Below are 25,873 nucleotides of genomic sequence, written 5' to 3' on the forward strand. Positions count from 1 at the left end.
AACCTCCAGGAAAGAGGGGGCTTTTATGTCCATAGTTCACTGGAAAAAATCTAAATCTTACCAAGTGCATTTTTCTCATTTCTAGTCAAAACATCTCATCACACTTAAAATAAGACATAATCACCTAAAGAGTAACTTTTCACTGAGATATAACATCTTATTTTTAAGACAACAGATCTTGAAAATCTTATTTGAGAAACTTTACCAAGAAAATTTTCACTTGTTCCATTGGCAGATTTTTTTGCTTGAATTAAGCACAAAAAAAAAAACCTTGAATCTGGGTGGATGCTGCTTATATACATTTTTAAAACAGAATTGTGTCATATTTTCAATGCATGAAAAACACAAAATTCTATCAGGAATAAAACCAAGAGCCATTTCTTTCAAAGTGCTACAGAGCGCAAAAATACCTTTTATTTCCATTCATTTTTACCTTCTGTGCATCTATGTCAAGAAATTTACATGAGGAATTAAAACAAGGGGGGGGGGGGGGGGATCTCAAACCAAAATGAACCAATGTCTACAAGCTCATTTAATGAAACATTGTAGAAGTGAGGGGACTCTGAAAGACACAGTATTGGTTTAAAAAAAATTATCTCAGAAAAAGAATTCTGAGAGAAATAAGTTCACATTTTTAGATAAATATTTATTTGTCTGCTGAAGCGGCCAATACAAATGATCAGAGTACGAAGCCATGTCATCTCTAGTGAATCATAAATGCATTTCAATAAAGCTAATCAGAAAAAATTAATTGCTCTCCACACACACACACACACACACACACACACACACACACACTTTATGCCTACAGCTCATAAATACAATCAATCTGATATACAAATATTTGGATAGATTTATTTTAAATGTCATTTTAAAATGCTGTTTACTCCTGTTTCCTGCTATTCCTAAGACCACTCTTCATTCCGACGGTAACGTCGAATTTCTCAAGAGGAATCGAAGTTTAAATTGGACGAAAACAAAAAGAGCCCGGCGCATCCCACTGAAGAGTCGCCGATGGGCAGGAGGACATTGAAATAATATCGGAAATAAGCAGCATCCTGACACTGCAGACTTTCGCCATCTTCGGTGGGTGCCAGTCTCGTTTTTCTCCGGGCCGAGACTCCCCCGACATCCTTCTGTTACTGGAGGCCGAACTGAGAAAAAGCCAACGACACAGTAGACGACGCAAGACTGACAAAACTCATTCTCACACAAAATGCTTTTTCCAGCCGACAGTAAGAACACTGAAGAACTGAAAATACAAGTTCATAATGTAAAATTAAAAAGGTGCCACTTTCTTTCTGTTAATTACACATACACGCAGAGGGTAACTGAACAAAGGGACCTGGATGATCGCTCAGCTTATGGTTAACCAGTGTCCGTCTGAGGGGAAGCTGGTCGATTAACCAGTGACATTTATTATACACTAAATTAGGCCCACACAACATGTTTGTGTATGGATGCATCTGTTGATAAGCCTTTATACAACCGTCTGTGTGGATGCTGGAAGAAGCCCTTCGAGGAAACACTGCTGTTCAAAACAACAATGACTGAATGAGCTGAGAAGAAAAATTAAAGAGTGGTTTAGCTGTTCTGACAAAGATCGACATGACTGTGATTATGCTCTTCTTAGGTGCAGGCAAAAAAAAAAAAAAAAAAAAAAAGATCAGTTCTCAGATCACAGAAAGTCCATGTGCTTCAGTTTCTTCCAGGCCTGATTTTACTCATTTCAAACACTCTCATGACAGGCCTTCAAGCAGGATGGCGTCTACTTATCACAGGGTACTGGCGCTGACCGCCAAGGCGACCAGAGCGGAGTCCACCTCCTGATGGTGCATTTGTCGTGTGGACGAGGAGAAAAAAGAGCAGAAAGGAATCGGGTTATCTTGGAAATATAAAACCCACGTCAATTCCAGAGACAAATACCTGATCAACCCTCCGGTATCTGGGTGTGCTTTTTAGGCACACTTTGCAGTTCGTGTTAAAAAACTTAAAATTATTTTCACATTTAAATAAGGTTAGAATCAAAAGTTGTTCATTTGTGCATGATCTTTAAAATTCTGGCCACCAACTAAAATTTGCACATTGTAAACAAAAGAAAATTACATGACTAGCATCTGTCTGCCAAGTGTGTCTAAAACGCACTATTTCTTCCATTATAACCACTGTTTTTGATCCGACAAGCCATTTAAGGCATAAATCATGCTTTTACTGATATCTGGGCTTCATTTGAGAGGTGACGGTCTAAATTAATTTATGAACATTGTTAATGTTGCTGTTAATCGTTTACATATGCCAGGCTGCAAAAATCAATAATATGTAATCCAATTTTTAAGTAGTATTTTGAAAAAATTAATTTTTTGTGTTTTTTGCATCAAAAAATGTAGTGACATCATGATGAAAAGAGATCACTTAAAGGGTTAAAAAAATCTAAAATTAATGATTATTTGATATTTTCTATTTTCTATTTCTATTTTCTATTTCTATTTTCTATTCTTATATTTTCTATTTTTTCTAAATTCTTATGTGATGAAATTTTATGATCTCTTTTATTATAAAATAATGCAAGTTATGTTCAGAGCAAAATCAAAAATGCTCCCTGACCCAATACAGAGGTTCTTTTCAATTCAGGACATTCCATATAATCTCAGAGGTGTTTGCAAATTTACTGTACAAAAGATAAAAAAGGTTTGAAAAGGAGACATGTGTCCATTATTGGAGTTAAATTTTGGAATGATGCCAACATAATTTAAAAACATGTAATTCTTTTTGGTTTTTAAGAAAATGGTTTGTAAAGCTATTTTTGAAGCTTATAAATGTGATTAATTATCTGTTGTTGTTGTTTCTTTGGAGGTTGGTAGCCTAAAAAGTTGTAATATAGGATAGGCCTTGATAAGCAGTCTGCTTCTGCCTATACCTTTTCAGTCATTATTCAACACATTATTCAACACAAGATTCTTGATTTTGTGATTCTGTGATTCTTTTTCTTTCCTTTGCATGAAATGTCAATACTGTGTACATATTGGTGTTGTCATGACTGAATAAACTACTACTACTACTACTAAATTATACACTAATAAAACATATGTATGATGATTAGGACTGACAATTTCCAAAAATAAAATCAAATTAGAGCAGAAAATAAATCATATATAATATTTAATAGTTTGATTTATAGGTGTGCATTTTTGTCACACTTGGTGACAAATGCTAGTATTTTTGAACATTTGACCTAGCGCCAAAATAATAATGCAAATTAACCAATGTTGCTGTTAATCATTGACATATGCCAGGCTGTAAAAATCACATAATATGATCCACTTTTATGTGGTATATTGGAAAAAAAATAATTTTTTGTGTTTTTTGCTTCCAAAAAAAATGGTTTTTTACATTACAAACACGGCATTTAAAGGGTTAAAAAAGTGACAATTATTGAGTATTTGGTATTTTTATTTACGGCTCAAGTTGATGAAATAGAAAAAAGTGTAAAAGAATTAAAAACAAACTGTACGATTTTTTTTGACATTATTCCACAAGTGTGCCAAAAAGGCACTTGGTGCTTAGTAAGGGCCTTGCTGGACGGGATACCGGAGGGTTAATATAATGCTGACAGCCTGTAAAAAGCCATAACAAGAAATGGCTGAACGAAGAACCCCCGACAAAGAGAACGGATTGGAATTATTAAAGAAATATACAATATGGAAAAACTAACTTTCTCCTTGAACCATAATTTGGACAAATTTACTAATTATTGGCTAAAATGGACATCTATCCCAGAAGATGAGACGCCCCAATAGGACAACAGCTGGTTTTTCTCATGAGAAAACACATGTAACTCAGCGTCTGTGTGTTTTACTATCGGCATGTGGATATGCATTCCAGGAAAATGTGCACGAAGTTTATAAAATGATGGATGTAATTATGTCAGCATGTGTACAGGACATGATCTGATGCAACATGAGAATATCTGAATGATCTGACATGAACTGAAACAGGACAATACCCAAACACACAACCCTCTGATCATGATGGGTTAACATTGTGACTCATTGACCCACTTCTTTATCGTTGTATTTTTAAATTTTGATACTGCCCTGTCTGTGCTTGTTGACATCTCTTGTTTCGTATGTCTTTACTTTTTGTTTTCTTGTCTGTTTGTTAAAAATGTAAATCTCTTAAAAATAAAGTATAAAAAAAAAAAAAAAAAAGAAAGGAATCGGGTTAGAAGGGTTAAATCCTTGCCAGGGTTCCTACAGGTTTTGACAAGTTACATTTAAGACTTTTTAAGACTTTTTTAAGACTACTTAGAACAGAATTTAATGCCTATTTCACGGCCATACTGGCAAAAATGTGTGAATCCTAGAATTTAGGAAAATGTGTTTATTTACTCCAGTGCCTTGATTTCCACTGTACTGAATCATTTCTCACCAGGGGCTGCAAAATTTGTGTTAACTGGTTCCCAATTTCAATAGAAGGGTGGAACTGAGTAGAATAACGTTACTTTCTTTGCGGCTCGGACATTTCCCAGACACATTTAAACACAATACAGCGAACATGTTCATGGCAAGATAACTTAAGACATACCATATCAAATTTAATAACTTTTAAAGACTTTTTTAAGGGATTAAAGGTAGATTTGTAAATTTAAAACTTTTAAGACGTTTTAAGACCCCACGGGAACCCTGCACTGGAAAAAAAAAAAAAAATCTAAATGTTACCAGGTGTATTTTTCTCATTTCTAGTCCAAATATCTCATCACACTTAAAATAAGACATAATCACCCAAAGAGTAACTTTTCAGTGAGATATAAGAACTTATTTTTAGACAACAGATCTTGAAAATCTTATTTCAAGAAATCTCACCCAGATTATTTTCACTTATTCCATTGGCAGACTTTTTTGCTTAATTCAATTTTTTTTTTTTGCTTAATTCAAGCAACAACAAAAAAAAATCAATGGCCCAATGGAACAAGAAAATTATCTTGGTAAGATTTCTTGAAATAAGATTTTCAAGACCTGTTGTCTAAAAATATTCTTATATCTCACTGAAAAGTTACTCTTTAGGTGATTTTGTCTTATTTAAGTGTGAGATGTGTTTGACTAGAATTAAGACAAATACACTTGGTAAGATTTGGATTTTTTCCAGTGTGCCTTCCATGTGTGCAGGATGTGTGTGATTGGAAGTTCTTACCTGTGGAAACTGTGCAGGATTATAAAAGGTGATTCCTCCAGTGGGTGCAGGTCCGGGGGGAGGGTGACCCTACACAAAACAGACGGGGTCACTACAGAGATACTCCACTGCCACGGCACAGTCACATGACACGAGCAGAGGACAGTGGAGAGGTAATGGCAAAGACACATGACACAGTGAGGCAGCATTACAAACCACTGTTAACGTTAGTTTTAATATCCATGCAAGCATTACGATGTGTTAATGAAGCATCAAGTGTCCTCCTGTGACAATCGGCGAGGGAGTCGTCCTGAGACGGTCTCCAACACCCCTCCCTGATCTGACGGGTGAGTACAGTCCAGAACACGGAACACCGACATGTGGTTATCGGGGATAAAGTTAAGTTTGCAGGTTTCTGCAGGTGCAAACATGTTAAATGCAAGACTTTATTTCACATCTGCTTGGGACTGACTCCAGTCAAAATAAAAAACAATATCAGGTGATGTTTTTTTTTGGTGTTTTGTTTTTACAGCAGCTTTATGGGTTTATGACTTCCTAAGGCTTTAGCTATGCCTCTCACAATTATCACATAACCACTGGATCATGATTATTTGTAGTTAACACTGTTCATTTACATGATAATTGTCTCCATTCAACTATAACAGCAACAGAAATAACATTTTAATCATTATTTCACTTTGTTTTTCAACCGTTCTTTGTCTGCTCTGAGTTACAGGAGAACAAACACCAGACATTTCAATTGATTTTGTGCTTTGGGTCTGTATTTCAGTAACGGGAAATGTACGTTTAAGTATATCATGTATATCATTATCTGCCCAGTTTCCTTTTTTTGTTTTTACATTTTTGGCCACAGTACATGATTTATCTTGATGTGAACCTTGGTTGAATATTTCAGCAGTAGGCTTTGTATGTGTAAGTGAAGTCATATGAGCCATATTTATTAACAAGGCAAACGGAATCATCATTAACTTTATTTGTTCCAAAACTCCACGCTAAAACATGTTGCTTCATCCTCAATAAATGTTTTCTCTTCAAGATGAACAGTATGTACATATTAAGTTAGACTTATATTATCATCATTATTATTAACATTATTAGACTCACACTAGAGTGATGGCATAAAAATAACGTTATAAATAGGGTGTTAGAAAATATCGGTTGTACATATATTGTGATATTTAATTTTGCAATATGGTATCGATATTAAAAGTACTGTATCTATATTTTTAGGTATTTATTTAAATGCAGATATGGCAGAGGTTCATTTTTGTTTTTGTTTTTTTATTGTTTATATCTTATTTATTTTTATTTAACACTGTTTTATTAAATAATGGTTATTTGAAGCATTCTAAAAGCACTTTTTAGTGTCTGAGAGAGGAAGATGTTAGTTTCTTTGGAATCTAGGAGAATTAGAAAAATTTTGTGATATCGCATTAGATCCTGTTCTGATCAAATAAAAATGTGTTTAGTATTTGTACATATTTCTGGTGTAATTAAATTCTTCCAGAAAATAAACTTTAAATAAAAAGAAACAAACAAAAAATTGCCTTTTTAACAGTATCATGATATATCGTATCGTGATCGTATCGTATTTGTATCATATCGCCAGATCCTTGCTAATACACACCCCTAGTTATAAACAATCTCATTAATTGCAATTATTTCCATTCATCATTGACTTACATTTGGATATTGTGACATTCTGAGCTACACCAGGCTTACACAGAGTGGATTTAATGTTTTAAGGACCTGCAGAAACCCTGCGTTAGTTAATGCTGGAGACGACAGGCAGGGAAGCAGGAACAAACATGGTGTGGATGCTACGAAGCTTCAGGTGTGAATGGTGAAGCATGCTGTTACTCATGTGGTGAGCTATGTGGGTGACAGGCAGTGGTGACGTGGGCGTGGGCCACTGGAGGTCCAGCTAGAGGTACCTGGTTTAAATGCTGACTCACTTCGCGTGATAAAGAGCTCATTGAGCTAGAACGTGAGAGCTGAAGACAGCAGGAGGGAAAACAAACAGTAGATAAAAAACACAAACCATTAATCTCCCATGCATTGAATTAGATCTTTCCCCCTTTATCTACCAGTTCAGAATAGAAATGATGTCAGCATTAGAATATGATGGTAAAAGCAGACATGGACAGAATTAGATTATTACAGCAAATGGAACAGAGGTTAAATAACTTATTAAGGCTTCGCATGATAATGAAGACAGATTTAAAACTGAGATGCATGCATTCTAGTGCTGTTTCAAACACACTCCGATTCATTAACCTGTATTCATACATATAAGCAAAGAGCGTGTACTGGCTGTTAGCTGTGGAGCGTCATGTTTCTGTGGTGGGATGGTTCTATGGTAACTACCGAAGCAGAACAGTACACTGTCTGCTGACTGAAGCTGTGTCTCACCTCCCCAGACTGTGAGCCATCAGGCACAGGAGGCCCCTCTGGAGCAGGTGGTAACAACGTTGGGTTGAACATCTGAGTAAAAACAAACACTCTGGATGAGCAGAGCTTACCCCTAAGGGCATCATGACCTCCTACAACACAGGAGCCAAACATACGGCCCGTGGGCCAAAACCGGCCCACCAAAGGGTCCAATCTGGTCCATGGGATGAATTTGTGAAATGCAAAAAATGACACTGAAGATATTAACAAACAAGGATTTAGAATTATTTTAGTTCAGGTTCCACATTCAAACCAATTTGATCCCAACTGGGTCAGACCAGTAAATACTATCATAACAACTCCAAATGTTTCTCTTTTAGTATAAAAAAAAGTAAAATTACATGACAATGTTTATATTTAGAAACTATCCTTTCACAAAAAAATTTAATATTCTGTGCAAATATAAACAACCTGAAATGTCTTAAAAGAAGCTAATTTTATCAATACTCTGCCTGTTACTAAATGTTTTGTGTATTTGTAGATCCACTGTGATCTGTAAGTTGCAATGCACATGTATAAACGATAAACTGAGGCAGAATACTGTTATAACTGCACTTATATTTCTTAAGGCATTTCAAGTTGTTCATGTTATTCACATTTTTAATGAAAGTTTGTAAATGTAATCATCTCCATAATGTAATTTCACTTTTTTCACTGCTCTTATTTTACTAGCACAGCCCACTCCAGATCATATTGGGCTGAATGTGGCCCCTGAACTAAACACCCATGTCCTACAACATCACTTTTCATTCTGAGATATGAGGTTTGTTTTTTTGTGCCCCATACTGGGTTTATGAAGGTTTTATTTGTAGCATTTATTAAAACCATTAAATGCAATTTAAGACCAAATCCACACTAGCAAAAAAGCATGACTTACTATGACGTCAAAAGTGCCATCGACGCCCATACATGTAAAGTTCCTTTTTTTTTTTTTTTTTAAATAAACACTTCTACAGCTAATTTGGGAAGAAAGTAATGATTACAGTGATTGATCTGCAATTAAATGCCACGGTGTAGTTCACATTAAATCACACAATTAAACAAAGAGTAAAACCTGCGGAACAGCACTGGCGTTTGGTGAATTCTGTTCTGGATTTCCTCCTTCACTGCCCTCTAGAGGTTGTTGATCGTCAGGAGCTGCACCAAAGGAAAAGAAAAAACGTCCATTAAGTGAATATTCTGTCCCACATTAAAGGGAAGGCATCTCATAATGCACGGGCATTGAGATGGCATTTACGTAGTTATTGATGCACGACACACACCTGAACTAGGCACAAATAGGTTGGCAGGCATGGCCATTGGTGCCAGTGGAGCGAAGATGTCTGCCGGAGCTAATCCACCAGCTTTAGAGGTTCCTCTGGGGTTCAGAACATCCACATATCTGCTCTTGGTGCCTGAGAGGAAATGAAAACATTCAAGTGGCAGGAAATTTAATTTGTGAATGAAAGTCTTTAAACATGTACATGTATCTTATTGTCATGTCTAAACGAACACCTCTTCTTACCCGCCTTCCTGGAGAACATGTTGACAGGCGGACCACAACCTGGAGGTGCAGCAGGTCCTGCAGGTCCTGTGGGTCCTGCAGGTCCAGGCATGGACGGCATCTTTGGAAAGCCAGAGGGAGGTGGAGGAGGGGGTTTACTCTGAAAAAATACAAAGACAGGGATCGTTATTTGGATCAAATATGTTTTAAGTGTTTTGGCTTAGCTTACAAATCAACACTAGTCTACTTAAAAAAAAAAAGACAGTGTGGCTTGTAGATACATTCCATAACAATACAGACCTCCTCTTCAGGCTCATTCATGTCGATCCATCTCTGCTTCTTTTCATCCCACACAATCTGACAACACACAAACACATGAAACAAATGAAGCTTAGCAACAGAGATTAATGTGAAATGTGGCCTGTACATGCACTGACTAACAACTGCAACTCACAGATTTGTTGTTATCATCTGGCAGATGAGCCTCATTCTTCCCCTTCCTTGTAAACCAGCCACTGAGCCAGCTACCACCACTGCCCTGTGTGTGAAAGAGAAGAAATGAGCACTAACAAACACTGTAAAAACACTGAACGACTGTCAAAGTTTTGTGTGAATCTGAACCTTTTTTGGGGAGTCTTTTTTGACTTTCTTGGCCTCCTCTTTGCGGGGCTGCTCAGGGATGGAGGGCGGTGGTGGAGAGGCCTGCTTGATAGCCGAGTTACTCCTTTCCCTTCCACCAGAGTGAGTGGAAGACTCGGAGGTGGTGCGAGAGCGATGTCCTGAGGGCTGAAAAACCAGAAGATAAACCCCAATAAAATGGACTGAATATTTTGTCTGCATGTGGTGGTAAAGACCCATCTGCTGCTTTTTTGCGTGAACATCGGGCATGTTTTATATGTACCATTTATTCATGTGCCTTATTACTGTGAAGACTTGCTGGCAAGTTAAAACTAGCACTAAAACAAACAAGCGCATATGTCTCTTAACTATATATTGCATCTCTGTAGGTGTCAAGAATTTAAAAGACACAGCATGTGACATTTAGTGATCTACAGCAGTCAAGTTTCAGCTTGTAACCAACCGATCACCTATTCACACTATCAGTCACCACAAACAAAAAACACGTCTACTGCTGGAGTGTTTGAGTGTGGACCACAGCTATTTTCCACTTAACTAAAACACCCCATGATGGACAAAACAAACATAGCATATAATGGTAATTCAGCTCAAGGCTGGATGACACCCTCTGTAAAACAAAAAAGGAACAAAAGGAAGTCTGTTTGGAGCTTCTGTAGAATCATGTGGCACAAAATGGCGATGTCTGAACAGTAACCCCCTCCTCTGTAGAAAAACCACTCATTCTGTGGTAAAGAAAATCTGACAACTGTTCACGTGATTATACACTAATGAAACATAACTATAAATATCATATTCCATTTGTGCAATTAAGTCTTACACATTGGACCTTTAAATTTAAAACTTTTAGAAAACATTTTAAAAGCTACTATGAATGCAAAGACCTATTTCACATCCCTTAGTAATGAGGTCACGATTAGATTCTCCTCCTGATGTGAATAAATAACAGTGTTATATAATGTCTGGCATTATCTAGGCCAGGGGTTCCCAAAGTGGGGTACGTGTACCCCCAGGGGTACTTAAAAGAAGCCCAGGGGGTACTTGAAATGGTTTTGGAAAAACATATTAAATAAGTCATCATGTACTGGATACAAAATAAATAATGAGAATTAATGCTGGAATATAAAATATAATAAATACATTCATATAAAAGTTTCATTGTCAATCATTTTGTTTAAGCTTTGGTAACATTTTTATTTTAAATCACTCACAATGAGTTTGAGTAACTAAGTAATTATTTTTTGTTGATGAAGGGTTTATTTATTAATTAGTGACCAACTTATTTGTTTTTCTTATCAGTGGAAGAGGGCACTTTTCAGTTTATATTTTGCATGCAACATTTACTTCAAAAAATTTTTTTTTTTTTAATATATTACAGTTAAATATAAGTTGTTTGTTTACAAAGTTTTGAAAATACAAACAGACACCTTTGGTACAGAAACAAATTTTGCCTATTTTTTTTTTCTCCCAAAAATGCTGAAGCAAGAGTTGGGGGTACTTGGCTAAAAGAAGTGTATTTCAGAAGGTCCTCCACTGTAAAAAGTTTGAGAATCCACTCTAAGGCCTTTAATATACAAGTTCTCTGTTCGCCACTTTCTTGTACGAACTTCAACAGGCTTCAACCAAATTAAATCCAATTAATTTAAGAACTGTCAAGATCATATTGGAAGGTTCACTAGGTAGTATCGTCTGACTCCTTAGACCCATCAGGAATCATCATCATGTCATCCATCTGTATATTAGTCTACACTTAAGACAAGGAGGAGAGAGTGGGAGAGGATTTCTGCCTACTGAACCTTAAGCATTTTTCAGGAATGTGGTGTGTTTCATTTATTTATCTATTGGTTTATTTAACAGGGATATTGTACATTGATTCACGCTGCTGTAAATGCACCAGAGTTAGTCTAATGGCTAAGTCAGTCTCTACATATACCAACATGCGAACATACCATGTATGCTGATGATTGCGAAGTAGTCCTTGATCTCCTTCCAGGTCCCTGCAGTGCCAGAAAACATGAGATGGTGAGCATGTTTTATAGTATTATTGTAACGCAAAAACAAGGCCAACTCAATTTCTGTGGTAATTTGGAACAGTATAAATAAACCTAAAATCATTATATTTGAACAAATGGTGAATATTCTGACCATGAGAGCCATGTGGTCATAGAAGTCCCTCTGGGGGGTTAGGGAGCCTCTGGGAGGGGAGGTTGATGCTGACTGAGCCGTCTGCATCTCTGGCAGCATCTGTGGAGGCTGCTCTACGTGTGGCATGTGTCCAGGAGAAGGAGGCATATGTGGAGGCATCTGACCGGGAACGGGGTTCATCTGTACAGGTGAATGTGGCATCTGAGGGGGCATGTGAGGGGGCATGTGAGGCGACACCTGGCCAACCTGAGGAGGTGGGGGGCCCGGCTGATGGTGGGCTCCTGGGTACATGTCCAACTGCTCAGGTTGAGGCTGGAAGGGCGGAGGTGGGCCAAAGCCAGGATCTTGTGGCGGGTAGCCTGAGACAGGGATGTGGCCTGGTGGTCCAGTGGGGGGCACTGGGTATAACGTGGGCATATCACCAGGGGATTGGGGCTGTGTGGGGGGCATTCCATCTTGCAGGATGGAGGTAGGAGCTGAAAAAAAGGAGAGGTGAGACATAATAAATGCTGAGGCCTGATTATAATATTTCATTTCAAGCATTTCAGTATTTTTATTCCCCATTTCTGCACAAACAGTTCAGGAAAATAGGAATTCTTGTGTAGGGCTCTGTTGGAGTAAAAAAGGTAAACCCTAAAGGAAAACACCTTGATTTAAATAGAAAGTACTTAAAACGCTGTACAATACAAACAACATGGAAAAATGTAATAAATAAACAAACTATAAATGGTGCAGCTAAGGCATGAAAACTACAAACAAGGAACTAGTTGCATACTATTACTGAAAAACAAAAGTGCTTCACTGAAGAAAATATACACATTGTACATCAGTCGTAATAGGGAATATTGCACTTGTTCAGAACTATGCCATATTATGTGCAATAATCGCTATATGAGGCAACACAGTCTCACAGAAATGGTATTCCTGTGCTGCCAAAAATAGCACGTTAGCTGTGTGATTCATTTAGAAAAATACTGAACAGATTTTGTTCTCAGATACACAAGATCCATTCCCATCTTTAATATGTGGGTAATAGAAAAACTTGTGTTAGGATAAGGCTGTTCTTCACTTCAACTGGTAATTACATTAGGTGTAATTCTTAAATAAAAGTGGTGTAATAAAGTGCTGCCAGTGCCTAAATGTACCATAACCAACAAACACTGTAAATCTCAACAGAAAAACTACATTGCGTGTTGGATTTTGGATTCCATTAATAACAAACTATATCTGCTGTTGCAGTTTAGTTACACCCACACACATTTTCAGAGACACAGTTGTAGCGATGTAGTGTCATGTAGTGAGATGACGAAAACACACACACCTGGAGGCATCAGTTGTACTCCCTGTGGTGGAGGCCCAGGGAGCAATGAGCTCATCAGAGGGTTGTCGGGGGTCGGCCCGTCTACGTCCAGTGGCATGCTATAAGGTTCAGGAGGACTGGGTTCATCCAACTCAGAGCTAGGGCTGCTGCAGTTGAACTGTGTGGGAGTTGTTCTGTCTGCAGTGTATGTGATTACTCCCGTCTAGTAAAACACAAACATCACACCATTCTCATTATAAAGTTACAAAGAGTATAAAAAAAACCTGACACATTTATGAAAATTAAAATGTCCAATTGAACACCTGAATTTTCAAGGCTCAAAACAAAACAAGTCCATTAAACAGTACTTTAATATTTTAATGTTATATATCTGTAATGATATATAATTACAAAAAATGCATTTGTTTTGCACATTCTTTAATGGGTACATTTATTACCAATTTGGCACTTGCAATGTCAAACTTGTCATTCTCACCCTGATCTGTCCATCAAGCTGTCTGAGGTGAATCAGCCATTCAGGCTCATTGAACAACTCCTGCTCGGGCTTCTCCTTCAGTTGTGGGTCAAAGAACCGCAGTTTTTCTGACATCTGTCAACAAACAATACGAAGCAACTTTTCAGAATACCAGAGCTCTATTTTAATGACTGTACTGAGACTGGACAGCAAAGTGAGAAAGCGTATACCTGTATGAGTTGGCTGATGAAAATAGGAGAGTAGTAGGAAGGCTGCATGAGGACAGCCTTGGAGATAACTTCACAGTAGTGGAAAGCCTGAGCACTCAGGCCCGCTTCAGCCAAGCGGCATGCATAGATTAACTTATACACCTAAGGAGACAATCAAGTATAACAGATTTTCATCTTTCTTCTTAGTCTACAAACACTGACACATTCTATATATGCACTCATTGTTACTTCAGAGCAAAGATTAGCATGAAATGAAACCATTTTAGGATGTTGGAGAATAAAAAGCTGTAGTGGTGTCAGATGGACTGTGTCTTAGTTTGACAGCTGATGGCTTCGCCTACGATTAACAATCAGCAGCGGCTCATTGAAAATATAGCATTATACAAGGAATTTCTTATCAGTATTTATTGGTTGTAGCTCACCTGTCACTAAGAAGCACACAGCTTTATTAACAGCTGCTGTCCTGATGAAATCCTGTCTAAATTTTAGTGTTTTTTCTTCTGATGTGATTATAAGGAGATGTCAACTCCTCCAAACAACTGAGTTACTCCAGGAACAGAGGGAATACATTTTCCAACGCCTTATTTTTTATATTTATACTGCTGCATTTCAGCAGTAGAAATGCAACTGTAGCAAGTAACTCACTTATACTATCCTTCATATTTTAAGATGATACTAATTATATCTAGCTGCAAAAAGCCCACAGGTCTAATACTGGTAAAAGGAGTTGCTGCAATGTAAGTGATACACTGTCTCATCTTGTAGGACTGATGTGATCTGGCAAGTTCACAAAACACTGCAGACTGGCACCTAGTTTCCATTTAGTAGTGTTACCGTATATATCTTTGCTCTGAACAGGGCTTAGGTATCCCTCTGTGTTATTTGATTTAGCATTAAATACCAAAAAGTACCTGGAAATTGGGCAGTGAACAAGGCTGTGAACCAAGAGACTGAGCATATTCGTAGGCCTCAGTCCTCTGGATTGCTTCATTGGTGGCAAACTGGTAAAAGGGCAAGCTGAAGAACAGAGGCAAAGACAGTAACATTAATGAGTATATCTATACTCTAAACCAGGGTGTCAAACTTACTGCCCCTGGGCCCAAACCAGCCCACCAAAGGGTCCAATCTGGCCTGGGGGATGAATTTGTGAAATGCAAAAATTACACAAAGAAAATCAAGGGTATCAAAATTATTTTAGTTCAGGTGATACAGACCAATGTGATCTCAAGTGGGTCAGACCGGTGAAATACTATCATTACAACCTATGAATAAGAACAACTCCATATTTGTTCTATTTAAGTGTAAAAAAAAAAAAGAAAAAAGTAAAATTTCATATAAATATCTACATTTACAAACTATCCTTTCACAAAAAAGGTATCAACACAACAACCATGTACAACTTGAAATGTCTTAAGAAAAATAAGTGCAATTTAAACAATATTTTGCCTGTTACTAAATGTTTTGTGTTTATGTGTAAATGATAAGCTGAGGCATAAGACTGCTAAAATTACACTTTTTTTTTTTTTTTAATGGTACGAGTTTTTTTTAAAAAGGACAGTTTGTAAATGTAAACATTTTTATAATGCAATTTTACTTCTTCTACTCTAAAGCAAAGATAAAAGTTCGCATTTGTCATTATTTATAGGTTTGTTTGTTTTTTATTATTATTTAACTGGTTCGGCCCAATTGTGATTATAGTGAGCTGTATGTGACCCCTAAACTCGTTTCAGTTCAGGGGTCACATACAGCCCAATATGATTCCCTGCTCTAAACTGTGCGATTGTCTAGAATCTTACACGTGTCTCTGTTTCTGACCTGTGGTTTGAGCCAATCAGAACCATCTTGGTGCTCTTCTTTGTGAAAACTCCCAGACCGACTTGAGCCATCATGTAGCAAAAGTGTGCAGCATCGATCAGTCCCTTAGAAGCTGTAAGAGTAGACGGAATGTCAAGTGATGTGCTTGTTTGGAAGAAAAGAGGCTGTTTAATTTAGAGAGTCTGGAGAATGTTTTGAATACAACCCTACCAAGCGTGTCGCCCATAGTTGTGATGGTGCGAGTATCGAGGTCCAGAGTGTGCGTGAGGTTGGACAACACCATGGCCAGGTGAGGGCGCCAGTCACCCCACTTCTCTTCTCCACAGCACTACAACATATGAAACAGATTGAATCAACACCTCGGTACTTGGTAGACAGGTGTCTGAGTAGTGATGTGTTAAATAAGACTTGAGCAAAACTTACAGTTGCTGATGCTGGCATCCTACCGGACATCAGCTGGTACACTGTCTGGAGAGGGTCATTGATGGGCAAACTGTTGGCAAATCTAAGGAACAAAGACAGAAGAGTTACATCTAGAAACCTGTAAAGATGACAGAACCAGTATGCAACATTTAAAGGCACAATCTTTTATGTCACTGTTAGTTCACCTGGTCATTACGCGTGCATGTGTCCTATTGTCCATTTTACTGGCCAACAGCAGTGCATGGCCCCACAGTCCACCTTTCATAGCAGCTTCTAGTGCATCCTATTAAATGATATGGCGTATTTTAGATGAGCATCATTTTAAATTCATTCACTCAGAGTGTTTTCACATCTGTAGTTTGTTTGCTCTAAAGTGAATTGAGTGATAAGTTCCTAAGGTTGTAGATATTCCCCTTATTTTGGCATTTTCTCCTACTAAGAGAAGAGTAAGCAAACCAAAATGCATCACTGTAAACCAGACAAGAACAGTCTCTAGACATATTGATCAGGAGCAAGAAAGTAAATATAGAAAGAAAGAAGATCCTGTTTTCTAGGTACATCTGTGAAAGGCACATAAGTCAGGGTCTTTGATCCATTCTCCAGCTGCTACACGAAGTGCTGTAGTTTACATACTACATCATATCACATCCCACAATATAAAGCATACCTGGCAACAACAGAACGTCTGGTAGCTCAGATCAAGTTCAGATAATGTACCAACTACACATTAACTGATCCACTGTTCATCTGAGAACTGGACACCTCTTCTAAATGGTTTCATTAAAGTGGTTTTGGTTCATATCTGAAAGCTATTACTGTGTTCACAGCAACCTAAGTGGATTACATCAAGAGAGAAAATGTAATGCATTTTGATTCAAATGGACAACATGCTGTAGGTGTAGATGGTCTTAAAGTATTAAAAAGGGTACCTTACCTTCTTGCGGCCAAACAGTAGTAGCTCCCTGAAGCGCTCAGTTTCTTTGCCAACATTCTCTGGCACAGTCATGAAGGTATCAGATAGGAGAGACAGCGGTCCAGCTCCTGGCTCCTCCTCAGCCCGTGATAGGGGCTCGTTGTTAAAATCAATTAAATTGGCCTCATTAGGACTCTTGCCAGGAAGCCACACAGACCGATGCTCCTTCAACAAGAGGTCTGCAATGTCTGTGCCAACTACAGTCTAAGAAACACAGTATAAAAGTGAGAAATTTGTTCTTATGCAAAATCAGTGCTGTTTTGTTGTTCTGTATCTGACACATCTCACCCCATTCTGTCTACACAGCAGCACAATAAAGTCCCAGAGAAGGCGGGCAGAGTCCCTGTCCAAGAGGTTGTTGTCACGGGAACACTCCAGTGCTTTGTTTTGGGAGAACTTTATCACATCCACCTTATGTGTATCCTCCCTGATGGACAGGGACAAAATGCAAGAAAGGTAAGTGCTGATAAGAAAACAGAAGTCTCTCTGACAAATACTGATATTAAATAACAAGGATTCAACAAAAATGCATGTTCTGTATGCTAAAAACATGATATGAATAATTAATTGTGCTGGAACAAAAAGGTCGGTGTAATCTGATTTGGACTAGATACAGTTAGCATCAAATTATTTTTGTGAAGGACAAAAAAAAGACTGGATGTACTTACTTAATAAGAGGTCCAGGGAAGGATCGAAGCTCTGATTGAGCTGAGGTATCCTGCAGCATGGTCTGAATTAGAGACATAGTGGAAATGAATACAAAATGTTATGTAACAGCTACTGTGACAGTTATAATGAGTCTCCTTTGCCTTTTGAGCTGTTGAGTTCAAATATCAAGAATCTCTTTCAGGAATTTCTTACTCCACCACCACAATCTTAGCCTAATTGAGATTTGTACATATTAGTACAGGGCTGGGATTCATGGAAAGAATTGATTTTTTTCACTGTGCGTGGGCAGCAATACAACCATTTGATTAAAAAATGTAGGATGCAAAGCTACTGAAACATCATTTATTTCTTTTTCTGTAACATGTACCTCCAAGTTATGGATATCCACAAGAGCAGGCTGTCCAGCTGAGGGGAGGTTAGGCAGCACTTGGACCAAATGACCACCAGGTCCAAAGCGAGCACAGCGGTGGGGCATAGTGAACTTCTCCGGGGTTGCTGGACGAGGTGGAGCTAGAGGGAAAAGTGATTGTGTGACAATTTAAAGCGGCGACCAGAGAAAAATATTTTTTTAAAAACTTCTTGAATGAACATACAGAATCTCTTTTGGTTACTTTAAGACATTATTGTTTATTTGTGCTTACGTTGTTCAGGGGCAATCCAGGTGCTGTCTGCTGTGTACTCAGATGGATAGGGATACTGACTGAAATTCTGGGAAGCATCTGTCTGATTTGGATACTGTCCATAGGAGTAGTCGACAGCTAAAGTGGATGCTGTGTTGTCGTACACGGCAGACACTAGGTCAGGCTGACTCCTGTATACCTGGCTCTGTACAAGCAGAAGACATACAAAGAATTATCAAATGAAATGCACACAAATTATCTCGCAATAGTCAACGTGTAAGCTGTATTAGTCACATACATGAAACGTGTGCACAAACCTGTTGGGAGCGTGAGCTGAAGCTGCTTCGTCTGCTGTGGTGGCTGTGAGAACTGCGCACACTGTGCGCTGACTGCTCACTGTGCACGCTGCGGCGGTCACAGTCATCACCGTATCCTTCTCCATGCCAGCGGTAGTCATCATCAAAACTGGCATCATATCCAGGGTAGTGTCTCCACAGGTTATCATAGCCATCTTTCCTGTGGATGCAATGTACAATACTTAGAAGACATCCCAAGGTATAATTTTATGAAGCAATAAAGCAAAGCCACCTGTGGCAAAGTAAAATGAAGCCAAAGAAATATCTTACAATGTTGCAAAAAAAAAAAAAAAAAACGGTGAAAATATTATTCAAATGACGAAGCTTGAATAACACTGAGGTTATATTGTAAGTCACCATAATTTGAAAGGAAAAACACACAAACCAGCAAAATAATGTTCTCTTTCAATTACAAATACATATTAACATTGCACACGGAAAGAAGGGTTTGCAATGTGTACCTACCTGGCAGGATACATTTGTTGATTGTAATAACCGTCTCTGCTTCTGTAGCTGTCATCATAATTAGACCAGTAGGACTGATCATAGTATCCTCTGTATCGAGGGTCATACTGTCCGTAATTATATCCTTTGAGCAAAAAATATTCACACAAATTCAATGGTCAAGAAATGATAGACAAAATGGTTTTACTACTTTCAGTAGTGTTCAACTATGTGGTTAATACCTCCATAATCATAGTGCTTGGCGTAATCTGCATAATAGTCACTATAGGCACTTCGGTTAGCTCTCTGGTAATCGTCAGGATAGCCTTGCCTAAAGAAGAAAGCAAACAAAGAAAATTGTAAATCAAGTACAAGAAATATCTAAAGATAATTTAAGACATTTAAAAAAGTCAACCACCCCGAACAAAACTAAACTCACTTTGGAGACTCCTTTCTATGTACGAAACTCTTGAAAACAAACAATATTAAAATACCACCCACTGATGTTAGAGTTTTCACAGAAGTCACAAGACCTGTTAAAGATTATCTTTAACTAAACTTAAGACTAATGTTTGGACAAATAAATATAAAACTTGGTATAAAGTAGTTTGGGAACCCATGCTGAAGCAGGTTTTATATAAGAATTTGGTTATTAGAGCACATTACATTCAACTCCATTTGCCAACAGGTACAGCTGTGCAAGTATAGTAGCATAAAAAAGACAATATTACATCAACCGGCAAGCTTAAAGCTTTGCAGTCACAGAAACTCCAACAGACACGAGCTTAACTTGGTTTAACCCTTTAACTGCCAGCTCAACCATATGGTTGAGTTACTCATCAGGTTCCTCTTAGTCTGGTAGTTAAAGGGTTAAGAGAAGAAACTTAAAAATCTATAGATGAAATTAGATAAAACTGTAGAGGAAATAACTTATGAATAAAATGTAAGACTCTTTAATAACTTTTAAATCGTGATTTTTATCCAGTTAAGACTTTTTAAAGGCTTGTAGACACCCCCTGAGATGAAAACAACAGTGATGTTAGAATGGTTTCAGAGACCTGGAGGATGGCCTGTCAGAGTACTGACTAGCCCGGGAGCTGGGGCGATCTGGCTGGGGCTCTCTGTACTGGTAACTGGGATCACGGTATGCTGGACTGGGCCCCTCGTATCTGCCGTACCAAGGATCTGCTCTGCTCCTGTATGGGCCATCCTGAAATGATCGTTTTTAATGTTCAATTAGTTATGAATGGCATCAATTAAACCACAGCAAAACAACATACCAAGTGGATCATCCTGACATTCATTACATACATTCTACATCTGTTTAGAAAAGAACTTTACACCTACAGGGTAATATTGCTGTGCTCTGGGGTCCCCAGGTGGAGGAGGGTACTGGCCAGGAGGATATGGTGCTCTGCCATCCGGGTAATCTCCATAGCTACCTCCATAATAGCCTCCATACATTTGCCCTGATGCAGGAGGGGGTCCATAACCCTGTTGACTCCCAGAAGAGGAGGGGGGTCGAGGTTGTTCTGCTGGAGGAGCCTGGGGAGCACCTGGAGGTACCGGCCCCCGAGGCCCTGGAGGATACGCAGCACCAGGAGGAGGAGGCGCACCCTCTGCAGCAGGCCCCTGTGCTGGATTTGAATACTGGCCTTGGGAAGTTTGTGCTCCACTCACAGGAACAGGAGGAGGGTCATTTTGTCCTTGTGGTGCAGCCTGAGAATTGGATGGTTTTGTAAGTTCGGGTGGTGGCTGCTGGGTGTTCAGAGGTGCTGGTTGCGTGGGAGCTGGTGGCACCTGTGGCGTAGATGAGGAGACTGGGGTCCGGACAGATGCATCCCCATCTGCTTTCACACCCTGTTGAGCATCTTTGGTGACCTGTAGGTAAAATCCATTACTACACTGTGTAGAGTCGTGCAGAGAGGAATGGCCAGTTGCTTGGTTTTGGGTTTGTGATTGGTGCATAGAAAAATCAAGCAGTTCATAATTTGTTGGATGATTATGATTAGAGATGGAAGAAGCCACAAGAGAAGATTGTGGATTAACATGGAGAGCAGAGTGGCTATCCCCCACCAATGACTGACCCCTTGAAAGCGGAGGGCGAACCGGCTGTGGCAGAGCTGTGATTTCTGACGATGATACATCTGTTTTGTCTCGAGTCAGATTTAGCGGGCCCTGGTTAGAGGCTGAAGAACTAAAACTCACAGGTCCAGGGGCAAACAGTGGATTCTGATTAGACGCGGCTGAAGGTGGTTGGGAGACACAACCACCTTGTCCTTGTGAAACTAATCTCACAGGTGGGGTAGTTTCCCTAAGGCTACTTTGACTGGCTGGTTGGGTAAGGGTATTCGGGGGAATCACATTAGACACTGGCGGAGCAATCAAAACAGGCTGATGCAGAGATCAGATACCAGAGAGATGCATAGCCCAGGTTGCCTTGAGAGTCATTTGGCTCGGCCTCACTCACCTTGGTGGATTCTCGAGATTTCAGAGTTTTGCTGTGAAGTTGGTTGAACTCTCTGGGGAGGATGGAGATCCAGTGGACCATCCTCTGGAGGCTGGATGACATCACTGCTAGGCTCTCGTAAGGGGGCTAAGACTGTTGGTGCGGCAGGGGCTAGCAGGATGTTAACACCCAAGCTAGTGGGATCATTTTGAGCCCACAGAGTAGTGGCAGGACTCTCGCAAGGCCGATTGGCCCCATAAGCTCGGGATGAAGGTCGTGAGTGAGAATGAACAACTGGATGTGTCAAATGAGGTACACCTCCTCCAGCCACAGTAGGCAGGGAGTTTCCTGGGCCATAAATATTTTCCATATTGTCTGGTGGTTGTTCGAGGTTGCCAGGCGTGGAATCTGCACCACCTTCCACAACCATATTTGCCCTATCAACTTCAACAGGACGAACACCAACACCATGTGAGCGCACTGGTTCAAAAGAACTGTTTGCACTGGCCTGAAAGATACCAGTTGGCTTGGGAGGACTCGGGGTGGGAGCCCATATTTGCTCTGGGGAGTTTTGCTGTGCACCCATATCTCCTGCTGGTGAAGTGTCAATCTGCTCAAAGTAGCCTCCGGCTGCAGCAGGTAGGTGAGCATCATCAGCAAGACGAGGGCTTTCCTGCTGAATAAAAGTCCCTACTATTCCTGGTGGCGTCGGGTGCCAGTTCCACTTCCATGACTCATATTGCTGTAGTTGGATGAACACTGGCAGATCTCATTGGTCTAGGAACAGAATCTGGTGTCTCCAGGTTAGGCCCCGTTTCAAAACAGGTCTACTCCATGGGCAGTAATTGCAGCCGGGCTGCCATGAGTTTCGCTAGGTAATACTTCCTGATTTGGGACACATTCCAAATTCTCTACATGGTCATACTGGGAGTCAGGGGGTTTTCTGGCTATTTCCTTGTGATGTATGATTACCGTCATTCATGTAGGGTAAGTGCGAGTGATCTTGCAAAGGAGCTCCTTGGAAATCAAAAGGTACATCTACATGCCACTGTGAGCTTGAGGGGGAGCTTGTGGGTTGCTGTTATGCTGAAAGGATCCTAAAATACCATTCACTGCCTTTTTTTGCCTCTCCAGCTAATGTTTCCTCATTTTCCACATCATTGTCTTTGAAGAACATTGAGAGTGTACCAGACTCCTGTGAGTAGGGAGCAGATGAAGGGGCAGACAAAGGAGCAGGCGGAGGGGCCGAGGCTGAAGCAGGGGCTGGGCCAGGCCCAGGCCCAGGGTTTAATGCAAGGTGAGTGGCAGAATCAGGCCGGGGATGAGTTCCCATCTGGTGATAGCCTGAGTCCTGTGAAGGCTGGTTGAACCATGAGTCCTGGGGAGCTGAGCTCTGGCTGAAATAGCTCTGTGTTTGGGGGTGGGAATTAAATGCTGGGGGTGGGTTTGGGTCAGTCCATTGAGAACTAGAAGCCATTCCGGGGTTCTGGTGAGGAGGAGGAAGTGGGGCCTGGGGGTGTCCTGGCTGTATTGGAGGAGTGGGGGTATTGTGATGGGGTGATGGTGTGTGGGTAGGATACATCTGGGACTGGGGAGGTACATTAAAAGTTGTGGTGGAGGGTCACTAGTGGGCTGGAAATAGTTCTGACTGATGGAGGGCGACTTCCATGATCAGGTACCCAGTGAGAAGAGGAAGTGACGGGAGGCACTGGCTGGAAGGGGACAGACAGAGGAGGGGGTTGTCCTTGAAATTCTTGGTTAAATGTTGTCTGACTAGGTGCAGGGGCTGTGGCCTCATGTGGTGGCTCTGCAGCCATGGATGGTGTATGTTCTCTTGAATTAAAATAAATGTGCTCTGTATGAGAGGATGCATATCCAGCAGGTGGCTGAACAGGTGCTGGCAAAAGACCAGGAGACACTGTACTGTGAGGGTTAAACAAAGTCACCCCTGGCAGAGAGGATGGTGGGGGACCAGGAGGAGTAGCTGAGGCTGCATCTTGCAGCGGTTGTGGTTGTGGAGGCAGCCCAGACCCACCTTGTGAATAAATGTTATTAGGTGGAGTTTGCATGGGTGGAGGGTTGCTGTTGGGAACTGTTGGGAGACCCCCTGCAGCCATAGGGGTAGGAGCTCTGACAAAAGCAAAAGGGTCTGTCATGGGTTGAGTAGTTGGGGGGAGTGTGGCAGCAGCAGCAGCAGCAGCTGTATGCTTGTGAGGCCTGGTCCTGCGGAACATATTGGGCCCACCAGAAGGAGGAGGGCCAGAAGTTCCTGGCGGTCCAGTCCGAGGAGGCGGCTGCATGGCTGCAGAGTTAACAGGTCCAAGGACCAGTGATGTCAGTGAGGAGGCAGAAGTCAGACGTAGCTGTTTAGAGAAAGGAGGGAGTGGTTAACAAAAAGCTAATTCACTCTGTGATGGACCTTACCACACCTTTATTTGTGAAATAATCTAGGTTCCTATTTATCCAAACTGTACAACGTGGCATTTCAACATGTGATCTAAACCGAGCACAGCCATTAAAACTGTAACAACTGAATATATTCCAGCATTACAATAAGCCATTGGAGTTAAACAATTTTACTTTTGTTTGACAGCTTGTCTATTATTTGCTGTTAAAGCAAACTTAACACATAAAACAATGTGTATGGACTATTTGTAAAATTAGTGCAGCAATACATTACAGAAATGCAACTATTAATTTTCGTTTTTATTAATTAAAAGCTATCTTTTACAACACTACAGGCAAAATACATATTAATTATTGAGACAAAAATGAGCTGCGTAACTTTAATCATATAGAGCTAGTTCTAACAGGACCTGACATCACAGTCACAAAAAAGTCACTAGTAAGTTATCTTGATCATTTGAGTAGAGGCTTTTTGTCTTTGGATACTGACAGACTTTCATGGAAATCCAAACTGGCCATTGACACAGCATCTGTCAGTGGGTTAGTAAAGTGAGCTAACGCACTGACACAGAGCTGGTGACATTTTAAAAAGGGAGATCATTTACAGTCAAAACAACTGTAGATGCTGCAGACAGTGTTCGCCGGATAGCTCAGCGATATCAGCGTGACCTCGGATCTTTAAAAGCGCCTGGGGTTAATTCGTCAAGGACCGTTGCAACATTGCAAGCTAACGTTAGCTCCGTCGATATGAAACAAAACTAGCAGTAATACACTTTGCCTACTAAGCTAAACGCTAACGACTTTCCATCTTTCACGTAGCCGACACTTGTTGAAATACTACCTACTACCAAACCATTTCAGACCGGATCCAGCGTAAACTTTCAGATTAAGCTCATTTCTGTCCGAGTGAATGTCTAGAGTGCCTGGCTCAGCGGCTAACAGGAACGCTACATTGCTGATTGCGTTACGAAACGCCATACACAGCAAAACACTGATAGCCAAAGTGGCTTAGTTTTGACCAGAGCAAGGACTTTTAATAATTATCTGCGGGTAAACAAACTCTCTTCTTCGTATGTACTGGATACTGACAGGTGCATACGTTGACTAGTCCAACATTACAGGTCGCTGCTCACTCGCCGAACATAGTTTAACAGGTTCAGAGCCTGGGCAGCTAGCGTTAGCATTGTTGCTTAGTTAGCATCACTGGCTAAATAGCTTAAGATAACTTAATGGGTAACAATATACTGGCTGCGATAGACACCAGAGCAACATGTTCACAGTACTACACAGTATTAAACATGTTATATATTTACTCTTACCCGATGTAGGAAATGTGTACAGATAAATAAATTCTTACAAATGTGTAGGACAGTGAGTCTGACACACAGCCACCATCTTCAGTGAACACATCCTACTAGGCTACGTGTACAAGCAGCGTCACGGGCCAAACACCATGGCGTCATCAGGGGGCGGAGCCACGCGCAAGTTAATAATCTGCACTCCGTTATGAGTATCAGTGATAGTTTTTTTTTTTTGTTTTTTTTTTTTTTAATATAACTTATTTTAACCTGCTAGAGGGTGATATTACTGGAATACAGAGGTAATTAGTGCGAATTTTCTTGATTTGAATAAGGGGAGGACTATGGGTTGAAGTGTGGTCAAATGACAAACAGGCGGTACAATGATAACACTGGGTTACAAAAAAATGTTTTTTGTAAGTTGTCTAGGTTTTTTCAACTGAATAAGGACCATTTTGCACCGCTAAATCCAAAAATGACATCTGTTTTTCTCAATCAGGTCAGGTTTTT

General features: G+C 40.0%; 1 protein-coding gene across 1 annotated transcript; it reads right to left on the minus strand.

Annotated features, from left to right (window-relative positions):
* Nucleotides 1-381: 381 nt before the first annotated feature.
* Nucleotides 382-25,465, minus strand: sec16a (SEC16 homolog A, endoplasmic reticulum export factor). Its single transcript, XM_030148814.1, is given in 41 exon segments — nucleotides 382-1,843; nucleotides 5,192-5,259; nucleotides 7,125-7,184; nucleotides 7,603-7,674; nucleotides 8,696-8,778; nucleotides 8,904-9,035; nucleotides 9,146-9,284; nucleotides 9,425-9,481; nucleotides 9,579-9,668; nucleotides 9,746-9,910; nucleotides 11,710-11,757; nucleotides 11,906-12,381; nucleotides 13,227-13,428; nucleotides 13,702-13,815; nucleotides 13,911-14,051; nucleotides 14,822-14,927; nucleotides 15,726-15,837; nucleotides 15,936-16,053; nucleotides 16,149-16,230; nucleotides 16,334-16,431; nucleotides 17,083-17,325; nucleotides 17,410-17,548; nucleotides 17,790-17,851; nucleotides 18,158-18,300; nucleotides 18,432-18,615; nucleotides 18,728-18,926; nucleotides 19,232-19,355; nucleotides 19,453-19,541; nucleotides 20,269-20,420; nucleotides 20,558-21,617; nucleotides 21,619-21,699; nucleotides 21,701-22,361; nucleotides 22,364-22,417; nucleotides 22,420-22,486; nucleotides 22,488-22,602; nucleotides 22,604-22,706; nucleotides 22,709-22,781; nucleotides 22,783-23,270; nucleotides 23,273-23,308; nucleotides 23,311-24,022; nucleotides 25,423-25,465. Coding segments are annotated over 40 exon segments (7,176 nt in total). The 5' UTR covers nucleotides 23,960-24,022; nucleotides 25,423-25,465; the 3' UTR covers nucleotides 382-1,752.
* Nucleotides 25,466-25,873: the final 408 nt, after the last annotated feature.

This window comes from Sphaeramia orbicularis, chromosome 12 (genome assembly GCF_902148855.1).
Source record: "Sphaeramia orbicularis chromosome 12, fSphaOr1.1, whole genome shotgun sequence".
Taxonomy (NCBI): Eukaryota; Metazoa; Chordata; class Actinopteri; order Kurtiformes; family Apogonidae; genus Sphaeramia; species Sphaeramia orbicularis.